General features: G+C 45.4%; 1 protein-coding gene across 6 annotated transcripts in view; it reads right to left on the reverse strand.

Moving 5' to 3' along the window:
* Positions 1 to 13,153, reverse strand: part of DPF3 (double PHD fingers 3) — a 216,858-nt gene that overhangs the window by 93,309 nt on the left and 110,396 nt on the right. For all 6 annotated transcript variants that reach the window (XM_044437153.1, XM_044437157.1, XM_044437152.1 and 3 more), the window contains exon 3: positions 12,319 to 12,426. In XM_044437153.1, the coding sequence (XP_044293088.1) occupies positions 12,319 to 12,426 (108 nt within the window). The remainder of the gene's footprint in view (positions 1 to 12,318; positions 12,427 to 13,153) is intronic.

Consider the following 13,153-nt stretch of genomic DNA (forward strand, 5'->3'; position numbering starts at 1 on the left):
CACTTTTCTCCTCAGAACAAACTTGTGATATAAATTAGGCTGAGTGCTAGTGACTGGCCAAGGTCATATAGCAAGCTTGAACCCAGCTCACCTGGTCCATCAGGTACACCACACTGACTGCCTCTCAATAGGTCTTTAATCCACCTGCCCCACTCCCCTGCTCCAACAAGTTTTTAGGCAGTCCAGTAAAACTCATTTACTTTGATATTCTCCTGCTTTGTGTGTGTGCATGCATATACATTTGATGTTAGATATGATCAACAGATTGATATGATTTCATTCAAACAACAATATTGTAATTAGCAGGCTGTGAGAGCTGGTAGGCCTGTCATGTTGTCTGAACTCTGTCATATACCGTATTTTTCCGTGTATAAGACGATACTTTTTCTTTAAAATAGCTAGCTAAAAATGAAGAGGGGCATATTATACACAGGGGGCAGAGAGGAGAACTGCGGGCACACTCGGCGGGGGGGGACTGGCATGATTGCAGGCGCGCTAGGGGGAGACGGACACGGGTGCGGGGAGGTAGTGAGGTGGTGGGCACATGCGCGCAGCAGCAGCAGCTTGCTCGCTCAGAGACTGGTAAGAAAAGTGGGGGGCATCCTATACCTGGGGGCGTCTTATAGATGGGAAAATATCAGACTTAGTGTCTGCTTTTCCTGGTTGCAGGGGAACCACAGAGAGAAACAACAGTCTGTTGTATGGCTTTCATGCTTCACCATGGCTAATTCAGTCATGCAAACCCAGAAACACGGATTCCATGCAGCTACCAGAGTCTGGTGGAAAGAGCAGCCACTGCAGAAGATGATGTCCCTGCTTGCATCCTCCACTATCCAGGACTGCCTAGCAATTGATTTGTCCATCCCAGCTGTACTCCAATTGGCTGTTCCGCATTTCCTCCTACCTCTGGCTTCTCCATCTTTGGCACTCCAATCTAACCATTGTGGTTCACACAGATACCCTTTATGGGCTGCCCTGCTGTTAGATTTTTGGCAGAAGCATCTCGCCTCTCTGCAAAGTTGCCCCTGCAGGTCCACTCCTACAAAAAGTGAGATGAACCAAGAGGAAATCTGCAAACACTCACGGTCCCCTAGTTGTGCAACCAGCAACTTTCCTCGGCCACCCTTCCGAGCAGCCAGCCTTCTTCTGCACCTGTCTCCACTGGCGGTGGCGGCAGCGTGCCATCTCCACACAGGGCACGGTGAGCAGGTGCCAGCCTTCTTCCCTGCTCGCTGCCACACTGGCAGCCACAGGTGTGGAAGAAGGTGGCTGCTTGCACAGGACAGGGTGTCCTGCAAACCCTGGACACGATTGTCAGGAACCTGAACTCGGGGCCGCTGGGAAGATCTGGTGGGTTTTCCACCCAACGTGGAATCCGTGCACATCCCTAGTGGGTAACTGCATTTGGGCACAGCTATAACGCAGCAGAGCTTGCACATCAGTGGCTCTGGTAGTTTTTAGTAGCACATGGCACGTTTCTGTCTCTGGCACAGTCACCTTTTCCCTGCACCCGAGTCCCCGTGGTGCTACAGGACAAGGACATGCTGTGCAACAGAGGGGCAGGGCCAGATGAGGCCACTGACTGCATGGCCTGGCATGGGGAATGGGTGCCAGCCAGTGCCACCTCCACAAGTGACAGTGCAGGCATAGGTGGGGGGTACCCCTTCTGAGGTGGGGGCACAGGGCCCTGGGGAATGCTGGCTGCAACTATGGGGCAGGGGGTGCAGGAGGGGACAGCCTGCCCCAGTGATGCCCTCTGTGCACATGAGTGCAGCAGAAAGGCAGCTAATGGCAGCATGCGCAAGTCCAGCGCACAAGGCGGGAGTGTGGATGGGGGTGTGTACATGTCGGCACAGCGCAGAGGAGGTAAACGTGCTATTCTGCTGAGTAAGCAGTTGCTCCTGCTGAGGAGCGGGAAGCAGACGCAGCTGGCTGAGGACATGCCCAGGGGTGTGTGTGGCCCAATGGGGAGGAAGCAGGCAATGTAGGGTAGCCCCGAACTGAATTTCAGCCCCAGAGGTTGGCAGGGTACCTGCCACCAGGGAAGGAATGAAGGAGGAGGGTAGAAACCACACAGGCGTGAAAGCCATGCAATCGGCTGACAGCCTCACCCAGGCAGGAAACTGTGCAGCATGGCTGAAAGTTACATTAACATAGCCCACGAGTTCTATGTGTTTGGCAGTCAGGGGAGAAATTGCTATAATGTTTGCAACTGAACAGCAACTTTCTAAAAAAGCATTTCTTAAATGAGTGCCCTAACGGTCATTCATTGAGCTGTTTCATGGCATCTTTGCACAAATATTTTTTAAACTAAATTTTTCACTGGCATGGTAATGCCTGACTCAGTGGCAAGTCACATGCCACTCACCTGACCCTGTTCTCCTCACTGTACTCCTGCCAGCATATCCCAGGTCTCTTCAGACCAGTTGAATCACAACTGTTTTCTACATTGCATTTTCTCCAAGGAAGCTATTCCAGGGGGTGTTAGACTTGCAGTGCTGCTCCGGGGAGTGGAAAGGGGGCTTCAGCGGGTTGTTGTGCTGGGGGCCGGCATGGTACTGCCAGAAGAGGTTTCCTTGTGGGACTTGGACAACACAGCAGCAACTTGGAGAAGGAGACAGGCCAAAGCAGCCTTCAGTTGCTTTCTGAACTCCCTTGTCCCACACCCACAGCCATATTTCCCTCTCTTCCCTCCTCTCATGACTTTCCTACTGACCTGGAGAGCAAATGTAATGCTTTCCCCCCTCTTCCATCCCTCTAAGAAATAACCACATGTCTACTCAGAAATAAATCACATTATCTGTAACAGATCTTACTCAGAAATAAATCACAGTGACTTCAGCAGTGCTTACATGCATGCCTATTCAGAAGATCTCCCATGGTGCATCGTTATTTTCAAGGGTGCTTACTCAGACGTAAAACACATGGTTATCAATGATGCTTACTCTTGGGAAAGTCAGCCTGAGGGAGTTTAATTTGGTCGGAGGAACTGCTGAAAGGAATGGTACTGGCCCTACTGCATCCACCCCAGTGGAGGTAGGATAATGGCAATATGCCCCTCTTTTTCACCCCATTCCCTTTTCCTTCACCGTGAGTTTTTGGTGAGGGGGCAGGAAGAGCTATTTGGCTCCTTCACATGTGTGCACAGCTAATGGATGAGGGGGCACAACATTTCTTTAAAGAGCCAGCTCCCTGCCTACAACCCTTTTCCATCACTCCCTTCTCCCGCAGTTACATTTTGTGTGACATAAGATCCTGTTTTCACGCAGTGCTGTCTTCGCATGAGCCTTGACTGTGGTAAATGTGCTTTGCTCAAATACCCTCATAAATAAAAGGGTATTTATGCAGAACCCCCCTCCCCCCACACAGAGACCTGTGTGTCCACAGGCTACGGTCCAGGTGCTGACTGCTAATGGGCACCTCCAAGGCCCCTAAGGATCTTTCTCTTGAAGCCAGACATGGACTGGGCAATCCATCAGAAAGAGGACTCCATCAAAACTGAGGACTGTCCTCTGGAAACAGGATACAGGCGCCTCGCATACTGCCTGTCATTGCCCACACTGAAACCACTGAAACAAGAGACATCATGAGGCCACTGCTGATCTTGACAAGAACACCTTGGCCAGGTGGAGTTCTTCAGGCTGCACTACTGTTCCCTGCTTCAGACTTCTTCCTGCTTCACTCCTTGCAGCTCTGTTCTCCTTGCTGTCCATGTCACAGGAGCCTACCCAACCATAGTACAAGGTCTCTGCCATGCTAGTTCCCCAGGTCTCTGACCTGGTCCATCATCAATATCATCATCACCACAATTATGTACTGCCTTTTCAACTCTTGTGAAGAACCCAGGGTGGCTTACATAGCTCCATTTTATCCTCAGAACAACAACTCTGTGAGGTAGGTTGGGCTAAGAGTCTGTGACTGACCCAAAATCACGCAGTGAGCTTCATGGCCAACCTAGAACTCCCAGGTTCCCAGTGCAACACTTTAACCACACCACACTGGCTATAGGCTACTTCTCACCCTATTCCTACTCCATACAGTCTCCAAAAAGCCTGTTCCTGCTTCAAGTTCTTCACAATTTCTGGAAAGCTGCTCTTCCATATTATATCTGCTCTCCATATTGTCGTTCATCTTCTCCCCCTGCAGCCTCCTATCCTAACCCATCTAGGTTTTCCATATCCCCAAGATGGACCTGCCCATGCAACCAGCTCTATCCACATCACATATGGGCTAAACTGGAATCACTGCAGTTGTCACAACTACCGCTGCAAGCTGGAGAATGGACCCTCCATTCCCCACACCCCATCGAGTTCCTTCAGGATAAGAATTTTTCACCAACACATTTTGCTCAGGTTGCTGATGAGAAGCTAAATGACCAGATGCAAGGACAGAAGCTCTTGATTTGGAATCAGAGGAAACATCTGAAGGACTGAGATGCTCAGGGGAAATGAAAGCTCATAAGCGCAAGAAAGAAGAAATTACTACTTTTTTAGGATCAACCCTAAACCTTTGCAGGGCCATTTGTGGTCCTGCAGGACATTTTACACATGTTCATATGCTAAAATAAACAATAAAAAGGACATACTTTATATCACCTGATAAAATGGGCAAGTTTGCTAGTGTGAGGCAGTTATGTTTTTACAAACTCTGTATAATGACAACAAAAACCTTGGCAGCTCTTTCCATTTTCAGAGACTTCTCTTAAGTCAACAAGACATAGAAAAGACCTTTTGCCCAGTAAAGCAAATGCAAATAAGAAGCGGAGCTAAACCCTGGAATGCAAATGAAGGTCTCTGCATAGGCAGAAGCTATCTTGACACACACAGAGACACACTCACATGTATGTTATGTTAACCGACAAATAATATAAATATTAAGATTGCTATCTCTCCCACTCCCCGGCCTCCTCATAGGCCCCTGTGCAAATGCTACAAATGCTGGAGCCAGCTAGATCTTGCTTGGGACCAGTGGAGGGCAATCACATGGTACAGAGTTGTTTCAGTTAGACAGTTAGAAGCCACACAAAAAATATTTTGGTTCCTCAGATCAGAATCCTTCTCTGCTTGAGGCCACCTGCTCTGTTTTAGGAATGACCTAAGCCATGAGCAGCTCAAACTCCATAGTGACGCACGAAAGCCTTGAGAAAGGGGAGAGGAAAAGACAAGCAACTCCTCATTTTCCATTGCATAACACTAATGGGGGAGTGCATGGTCTTTAGCTCTCCTGATTCCAGTATTTATGCTCAGCGGTGTTTCTTAATAAGAAACAGGTGCTGGTTTTTCTTTTGTATTACAGTTCAGATTTTTCACTTATAAACTTAGGTCATCAAATTTAGAACAAGAAAAATGCCCATTATGTAACCAATAGAATAACAAATAAAGGAAATTAAATGCAAAGAAGTTAAAATCAGGCAACTGGCCCAACAAATATGATTTCTAAATCCAACCCTACCTGTTTCAAACCCAGATTTAAAACCCCACTGTGCCTGTTTCCATGTGTATAGGTAACTATTAACCAGGGCAAATGGCAAAATCATTAAGGACAAAGCAAAAGGGATGAGTCACACAGACCTCTCTAATTCCTTAAGCCTGTCTTCCAAATTTGGCATGTGGCTTGTTTTTTTTTATTATTATTTTACTCTGTTAGAGAATCTAGTCTCTCCTTTTCTCTACCATGCTGGCTTAACTAATTTCTAAAATGAAATCACCCAAGCCATTCAAATTTTGTTGACTTCGAGGAAACATGAAAGGTATGTAAAAAGAGGGGGAATCCCAAAAACTGCCCAAAATGAGTGGAGCAGGGAGAAGTGGCGAACGGAAGAAGAGGAACAGTTTTCCATGCAGTGCCTACACATGTTTTATTGGAGCAACCAAGGCAGGGTGAACAGAATGGCCAACCCCACTTCTATTTCCAAGTATCCAAAGGGTGTTAAGTTGCTGGAAGTTGTGAGGAGAGTGAAGGATAGGATGAGAAGAAAACTCTGAGGCGATTCTTTGAGTGAGGAAAACAGGCCTCTGAGCAATTGTCATTATCATGTTCTGCTGACAGTTTTAGACTAGCGTGTGCACCGATCATGATATTGTCTTCTTTAAAAAGGTCAGAAGGATTCACGCAGTACAGAAGGCATGTGTGAAACCTGAACGAGCCACAGTTTTACGTCACCAGGCATGATGTGATGTAAACAGAAACATAGAAACAGAGCGAGTCGGAAGGGGTCTCCCAGGCCATCTAGTCTGACCTCCAGCACCGCCGGCTCCGCTCACGACATGCCCATCATGTGCCTGTGTAAACATACATGAACAAACGAAGTGCTCTAATGGGTACTTGCAAGACTTCCAAGGTGCACACAAGCCCCACTGGAACAGTGGCTGGGTCCTGACTGGACCACAGTAGCTGCCTTTTCTCTTTTAAATGCCTCCATATCCCACTCTGCAAGCTGGAGGCAGGGGAATCAAGTCAGTCTGGGGAAATATGCATCCGGGTTTGAGTGGGGTAGATGTAAGTTAAAGACTGAAGGTGATATCTAGCTTGAATGAGAGGAAAGTGGATGGGGATCTTTCTTTTATGGGGAAAGGGGGGAAGTGGGTCTGTCTCCCTCCCTCCCTCCCTCCCTCTCGTGTTTTGGGAATGGGGGTTTGGGGAGAAATGGAATTGTAAAAAATACAGAACTTTCAAAATACTTAGGGCATAAGAGAAATAATTCAGGCACAGTTGCTTCATGAAAAATATAAGTAGGTATCTGTTTGGTTAAGGATTCTGTTTCCACCTGTGGTCTCTGGAAGTTCACAAGAGAGGCATGAAAGTAGAAGGCACCCCTTTGTGTCTGCTGCCACCATGACATATTCAGAATTATGCTGCGTCTGAACATGGATGTTTCATTCAACTATTGTATCTAATAGCAGCTGATGTTTCTTTGGTGTTTAGTATCACCCATCAACCATGTTCCCAAGTCAACTTACATTTAGAAAATACAATAAAACAATTACAATATAAACACTATAAATACATTGTATAATTAGTGGAATAAATATAAATTGCATGCTAAATGGAAAAGACAGCAAGTTTTCAAACATGACACAACAGCACTTGAATGAAATTTGGGCAGCAGCACATTTCAAAAGTTTTGCCTGGAATGCTTAAGGTGACAATGTAAATGCTAGGCAAATTTCTCTGGGAAAAAGACTGCACAGTAGGGGTGCCACCATTGTGAAGGCTCTTCCTTTAATAGCCATCTTCTTCACCTCAGAATGACAGGAAATGCTTGTGTACAGTCAGCTTGTCCTTTAAATATCCTGATCCTAAGTTGTAAAGGGCTTTACAGGTCAAAACTAACACTTCGAATTTAGGGGAAACTACGTCAGCCTGTATCGGGTTCCTCACTTTCACATTTCTTCAGTCTACTTCTTCATCAAACTGCATTTTTAAAAATCCATATGAAGCTTCATATTTAATTTTGCAATTTAATTTTTACTTAAAATTTTATTATTTTAGTTCCTATTTTGAATGCATTTTCCTCATCTGTAAACATTGGCCAGGTACACATATTCCACTAACCCAGAATTTTTTAAAATCAGGGTGATTATGAGTGAACTAGTATGCCTGTCCATGCTGCCCAATCATTTCCACAGTATGTGGAAGCAACTAAACAAGCCAGGAACACTCCACTTCTGGGTCGTTTGCTGTGACATACCAGCCAAGGACCCTGGATTGTCTCTTCCCTACAAGGCAGAGCTGGAACCAGGATTTTTTAATTGTTGTCATGATGTGTAAACATGGCTATTCATGATGTGTATTCATGGCTATTTTGAGCCCAGAACTGTATTGCAACATTTAGCAGGTACAAAATACAATTAATAGCTACCTTGCAATTTGCAGATTAGTCGAACAGAGTGAGGATCAGTTCCCTTCATACTGCAGTTCAAAAAAAGTTCATTTTTTTCAAGCACGCCTACTTGAATTGGGTCCAGAGGCATGCTGGAAAGCACAGTGGTATTTGATAGATCTGTCTTCCATGAATTTCCCCAATCCCCTTTTCCTCCAAGTCATTGAATTTAGCCTGCTATCCCACACACAGTCCTGCACTCCTACACACACTGGTCCTAGGAGTAAGTTCCACTTCACTCAGTGCTATTTACATCTAAGCAGACATATACAGGATTAGGCCATAGCATCAATGGTCGCCACTGCATCTCTAACACTGACTGGTGTATGATATATGGAAGTACTGGATGTTGCTTTCTGTGGTTGCTTGAATTTGTTTCTCCTTTTGTTTCTGCAAATATGGAGGGAATGCACAAAGAGAGGAGCAATTTGGATCACTTTGCAAAGCAGTGTAGTAAATGCTGAGTCAAAGAAGTGGAGCTTTTGGTGTCCAAGACTCAGACTCCACCTCTGCATTATGTCATTTTGCGACTCAAGAGGAATCTTCCTGCTGCCTCACTGCAAGATTGACAGCTCTGCGCTTGCCCGCTTCCAGTCAGGAAGCATGCCCAGATTGGTGTCTCAGGCAGAAACATATCTGATAAGTTCCTGCAAGGACAGGAATTTTTGCTCTTAGATAGTCTCAAGGTAAATTTGTTTTGTTGGTTGAGTAACTCTGAATGTAGAAGCATATGAACTTCAGTTTCCAAATGTTTGGGACATGTTGCCCTCAGACCAAAAGAAGGGGCAAAGATCCTGCAGATCGGCTGCCCATGGGGACCCATTAAATCCTTTCACTTAAAAGCCTGCCAAGCCTCCCTGGAAAGTCAGAAGCAAACCAAATTTCCTCGGGACCATTTTCTCGAGCAGCTTTGTGGATCTCTCAGAAAGCCCCTTCCTCAATGATACTAAAAAGAACTGAGCAAGCTACACTGCACAAAATCTGACGGGTTGTTGAGGTATGCCAGCTGAGGTACTATGTTCTTCTAACCCTCTTCCAAAAGGGAAAAAAGCAGCTTCCAATTTATATTTCATAAAACTCCTTTTGCAATCCCTCATTCATTTGTAGATCAGTTCTCCCTAACCTGATGCCCTCCAGATACATTGGACTAAAACTCCCATAACAAATCCTCAGCCAGCATGACCATGCTGTCTCAGAATGATGGGAGTTTTTGTCCAATGTATCAGGAGAGCAACAAGTTGGGGAAAACTGTTGTCGATGAACTTAGACAATGGACAGTGTACATGCCTGCCAATGGCTGACCAGTGTAGCAAGCTCAGCAGTGTAGCATGAGTTGCTAGCAGTTCTAACATCAACCCAATATGAGCAGAAACACTTCATCAGGGAATTGGCAGGTCAGTGGAGCCTGCAGAAGGGAGCGTCTCAGACTGTCCCAATTGGGAAACAAACATTTCTTCTCGTTTTCTCAGTGGATTTTTGAACCACTTGGTTTTCTGTTGTGTGCGCAGTAATTCTCATGAAAAAGAATTAACATAACATCACCAGACTCTTGATACCATTTACTTAGTGCATGAGTTTACAGTGCCTGAGTGTTCAGGATATCTCAGTCAAAGGCAGCTCCAAAATGGCTACTTACCATTTGATCATGGGAGATAAGAGTTCATAATTATTGTTAAATGAGCATGTATAGACAGACACACAGATTAAATGGTGCTATGCTGGACAATAAGAATGGCATTCAGTTTCAGAGAAATCTGCTGTATTTATTACAGTGTAGTTAGAGCAGAGGCTCATTGCATTCTTCGTTATTTTTATATTCTGAGACTTAACATCCAGGTAAAACAACTGCTGTACAGTGTGTGTACATGCATGTATGTGTATACATGGTTATTATGGTTTATCTGTCAAAAACCACCCAGAGAGCTTCAGTTATTAGGCAGTATAGAAATATTATTTCTATATAATATTTCTATGTGTGTACATAATAATACACATCTCAGCTGCTAAAGCAGTCAATAGTTTGGCTTGAATTCCTGACTAAATGAAATTCTCAGACCTTAATACATTCAACCAGTGCAATGATTTGAACAGATAAACCTAATCTTTATGACTGATCCTTATCCCTTGGGTGGAAAGAGAGAATCTCTAATTATGGGCAAGTTGATAAAACAAGCAAACAAGATCCCATTGTTTGGTAAGCACTTGCAATACAGATTTTGACCTATTGCACAACCAGAAGAGTTTGTCATGGTTGTGGGTTTACCCACCAGTAACTACAACAAGTTTAGATACCATGCTACCTTCTGACACCTCCTTTCAAAACCCATGGTCATCCCGCAGTGTGAGTGAGCCCTCCTCCTTCCAGTCAATATAAACCTGTCTCTTACTTGGTAGCAGTAATGGAGTACCAGCTCTCTCCTCTCCTCTTCATTTCTTAATAGCTTAGTCATGAGGCAAACAGAAAACAGCACAGATAGAAATTAAAAAGGAACATACCTATCCTCTAACATACTAACACACAGTCAACATGTGCAGATTAAATCTCATCTCACTGATATGGCTTCCCTTCTGTAAGGAACTGTATTAGTTGTATAAAGTTAGTTGTATAAAGAAAGTTAGTTGTATACAAATTAGTTGTGTAAAGAAGTAAGGATGCATAGTCTTCTAAGCCCAATGATGGACACTCTCGGCAGGGTGAGCAGGCAGGCACATCTGGCAGGGCGGGCAGATGAGACACCGGAACGCTCTTTGGGCAGGTAGCTTGGGCCCTCCCTGCAACAGATCCGGGGGTCAGCTGGGTCTCTCTTTTCCTTGCAGTGATGGTAGTACAATTTGGGCAGCACCCAGTAGGCCTTCTGGTCCCAGGCTGCCAGCACGGATCTGGGACATGCCCTTGGTCAATGGCTGGAGGCATGAGATGACACAGGGGAACAGCCAATCGCCCAGTGCAGTGAAGGACTGGTGGCTGGGCCCACTGGCGGCATCATGGCCAGCTGTTCACAGTGTGGGAAGAACAGCCTGCTGGTGGAAGAGACCACTGCCTGGAGTGCAGGATGGTGAATCCTGGATCTCCCCTTCGGAGAATCACTGCATCCCTGCTGGTTCCAATTGTGGGGCGGGCTGGTGGAGGCACAGACGGCACGAGTGAAAAATGACACCCAGGCTGCTTTTCATGTTTGGCCTTCTGCGCCTCCAGCAGCCTTTTGTCCCTTTCGGCCAGCTGCCTCGCCTGGCATGCCTTGTTCAAGCACCCAGGCATGGGCGGCTTGGGGCAGAAGCCCCTGCAACTGCCAATGGAGGGCAGGAAGATGAAACAGCCTGCAAGGTAGATGGGCATGCAAGCAGTGCTGTCTCAGCCAAGCTGACAGCCAGAAGGGGGCAGGTCAACAGTTCAGCCTGCAACCTCCCCAGCTGGTTTTTCCAGGCCTTCCTAGTGAAGCCTTGAGTCCAGGTAGCCCTCCACATGGTGTTCTTCACCAAGGCAGAAGACACAAAGGGAGTGCCTGTCCATGGAAGGCAGACGGCTCCCACAGCAACACACTTCAGAAAAGGTGCTTTGAATGCCACCCGGAAAAAAGGAAGAAGCAGTGTAAGAGAAAGGGATAGTCCAACAAGCACCATGAGGTGCGGAGCAGGGGGTGGGGGTGGATATAGAGGGGCTTTTTAAAGAAAAACAAAGGATGAAGTAGGGTTTTTGAAAGGACACTCGCGAGAACATAACTAGAGAACAAGCTAAGAAGGAGTACTTGGTAAAAATCAAATGAAGGACAAGATGAAGAATTACCCAAGAGAGGAAAGTTGGGGCACCCACAATGGTGGTCAGAAAAGAACTGGGAAAATGGTGGGAGCCCCTGCTAGAAATGCCAGAAGAGGCAGGGGAGGGACTGCCACCAGAACGAGTCTATCTTGAGAATCTTCCCAATAACAGCTCCCCTTGTAGCTGCAGAGCCCGTGTGTGATGCACAGAGACCACAAAGAAGAATGACAATTCCCAGGATTTCTTGTCAAACATAATGGCACTTCACCTGTTCTGTGACTACCTTTCCCATATTGCTGTAACTGTGTGCTTCCAATGGGGTTACTACACTGGTAGCCACTTCACACAAACACCTTCCTACATATTTGTTTGCAAGCACACAAGCATTCCAGTGCTTCCACAGGTTAATGGAAATTTAGAAAAGATTTAATTGAGTGAAGCATACTGCAGTATCCTCTAAGACCCAGGAAATATGTCACCCTCTCAAATGTCATGATTTTAAAATGAAAAAACACAAAGCACCAACATAAATACTGCAATTCCTCACAGTATCAATGACCTCCGTCCCTGAACTGGGAATGGAAGGCTGTTAGAGTTTTGTTTTTGTTTTCTTACATATTCAGGGCAAATTATAAACATGACACAAAGATTTTTTTTTTGTGATGGAAAGAGCACCTACCAGGTTTAATCTCCAACAACTTCAACCTGGAGTCTTCAGGAGGATGTAAACGTCTCTTTTTGCGCCAGCAACGAGCAGGATATGTATAAAGCTGACCTGGTGCTAGTCCTGAGGGTTAAATGGAAATAAAAATAATTCACACATTTTTGTTTGGTTATCAGATCATCATTAACCTTGCTAGAATGTTGAACTGCCCTTTATCATATCTAAAATTATACTCCAGTATATCTTGTCCATGTAAGATTCTAAGTAACTCTTTGACATTTTTGACTGTTAGAAATGTTTGAAACTATGTAGTATCTTTCAGATCACAGTGGAATGTGATGACACAGGATACAGCAGCAAATGTGCTGCCGAGTGCCCAAGCACATTGCTACCCACATTTAAGCAGAATTATCACATCACTGATGTATCTCTGGCACAAATTGCAACACTCAACCACACAATCATGTGCAGAGTCCAAAAACCACAGAAGAATTCACACCAACACAGATTAGCTTTACATCAGTTGGTACTGATGTAATTGGTTCCATCAATTTCATGGAAACATGGCCTAAAGTTTCATATGGAATCCAGGACTGACAAAGTCTACTTGTGAATATGTGCCAGGTATGGACAACTTGTTGCCCTCCAGAAATTTAGATCTACAATGTGCATCATTCTTCACAATTGGCTATGGTGCCTAGGGATGTTGGCTGATACTTCTCACTTTTATTATGTTTATGCTGTGAAAACATTGGTAAGCTAGACTTCTGACATGGCTCTGAAGACTGCATGCAAGGGAACACAGTGACAGGATAGGTTCTGTGGTGTGGCTGGCATAGCAATAGCAATC

Source organism: Varanus komodoensis, unplaced genomic scaffold (assembly GCF_004798865.1).
Source record: "Varanus komodoensis strain SLA01 unplaced genomic scaffold, ASM479886v1 scaffold3, whole genome shotgun sequence".
In the NCBI taxonomy this organism is placed as follows: domain Eukaryota; kingdom Metazoa; phylum Chordata; class Lepidosauria; order Squamata; family Varanidae; genus Varanus; species Varanus komodoensis.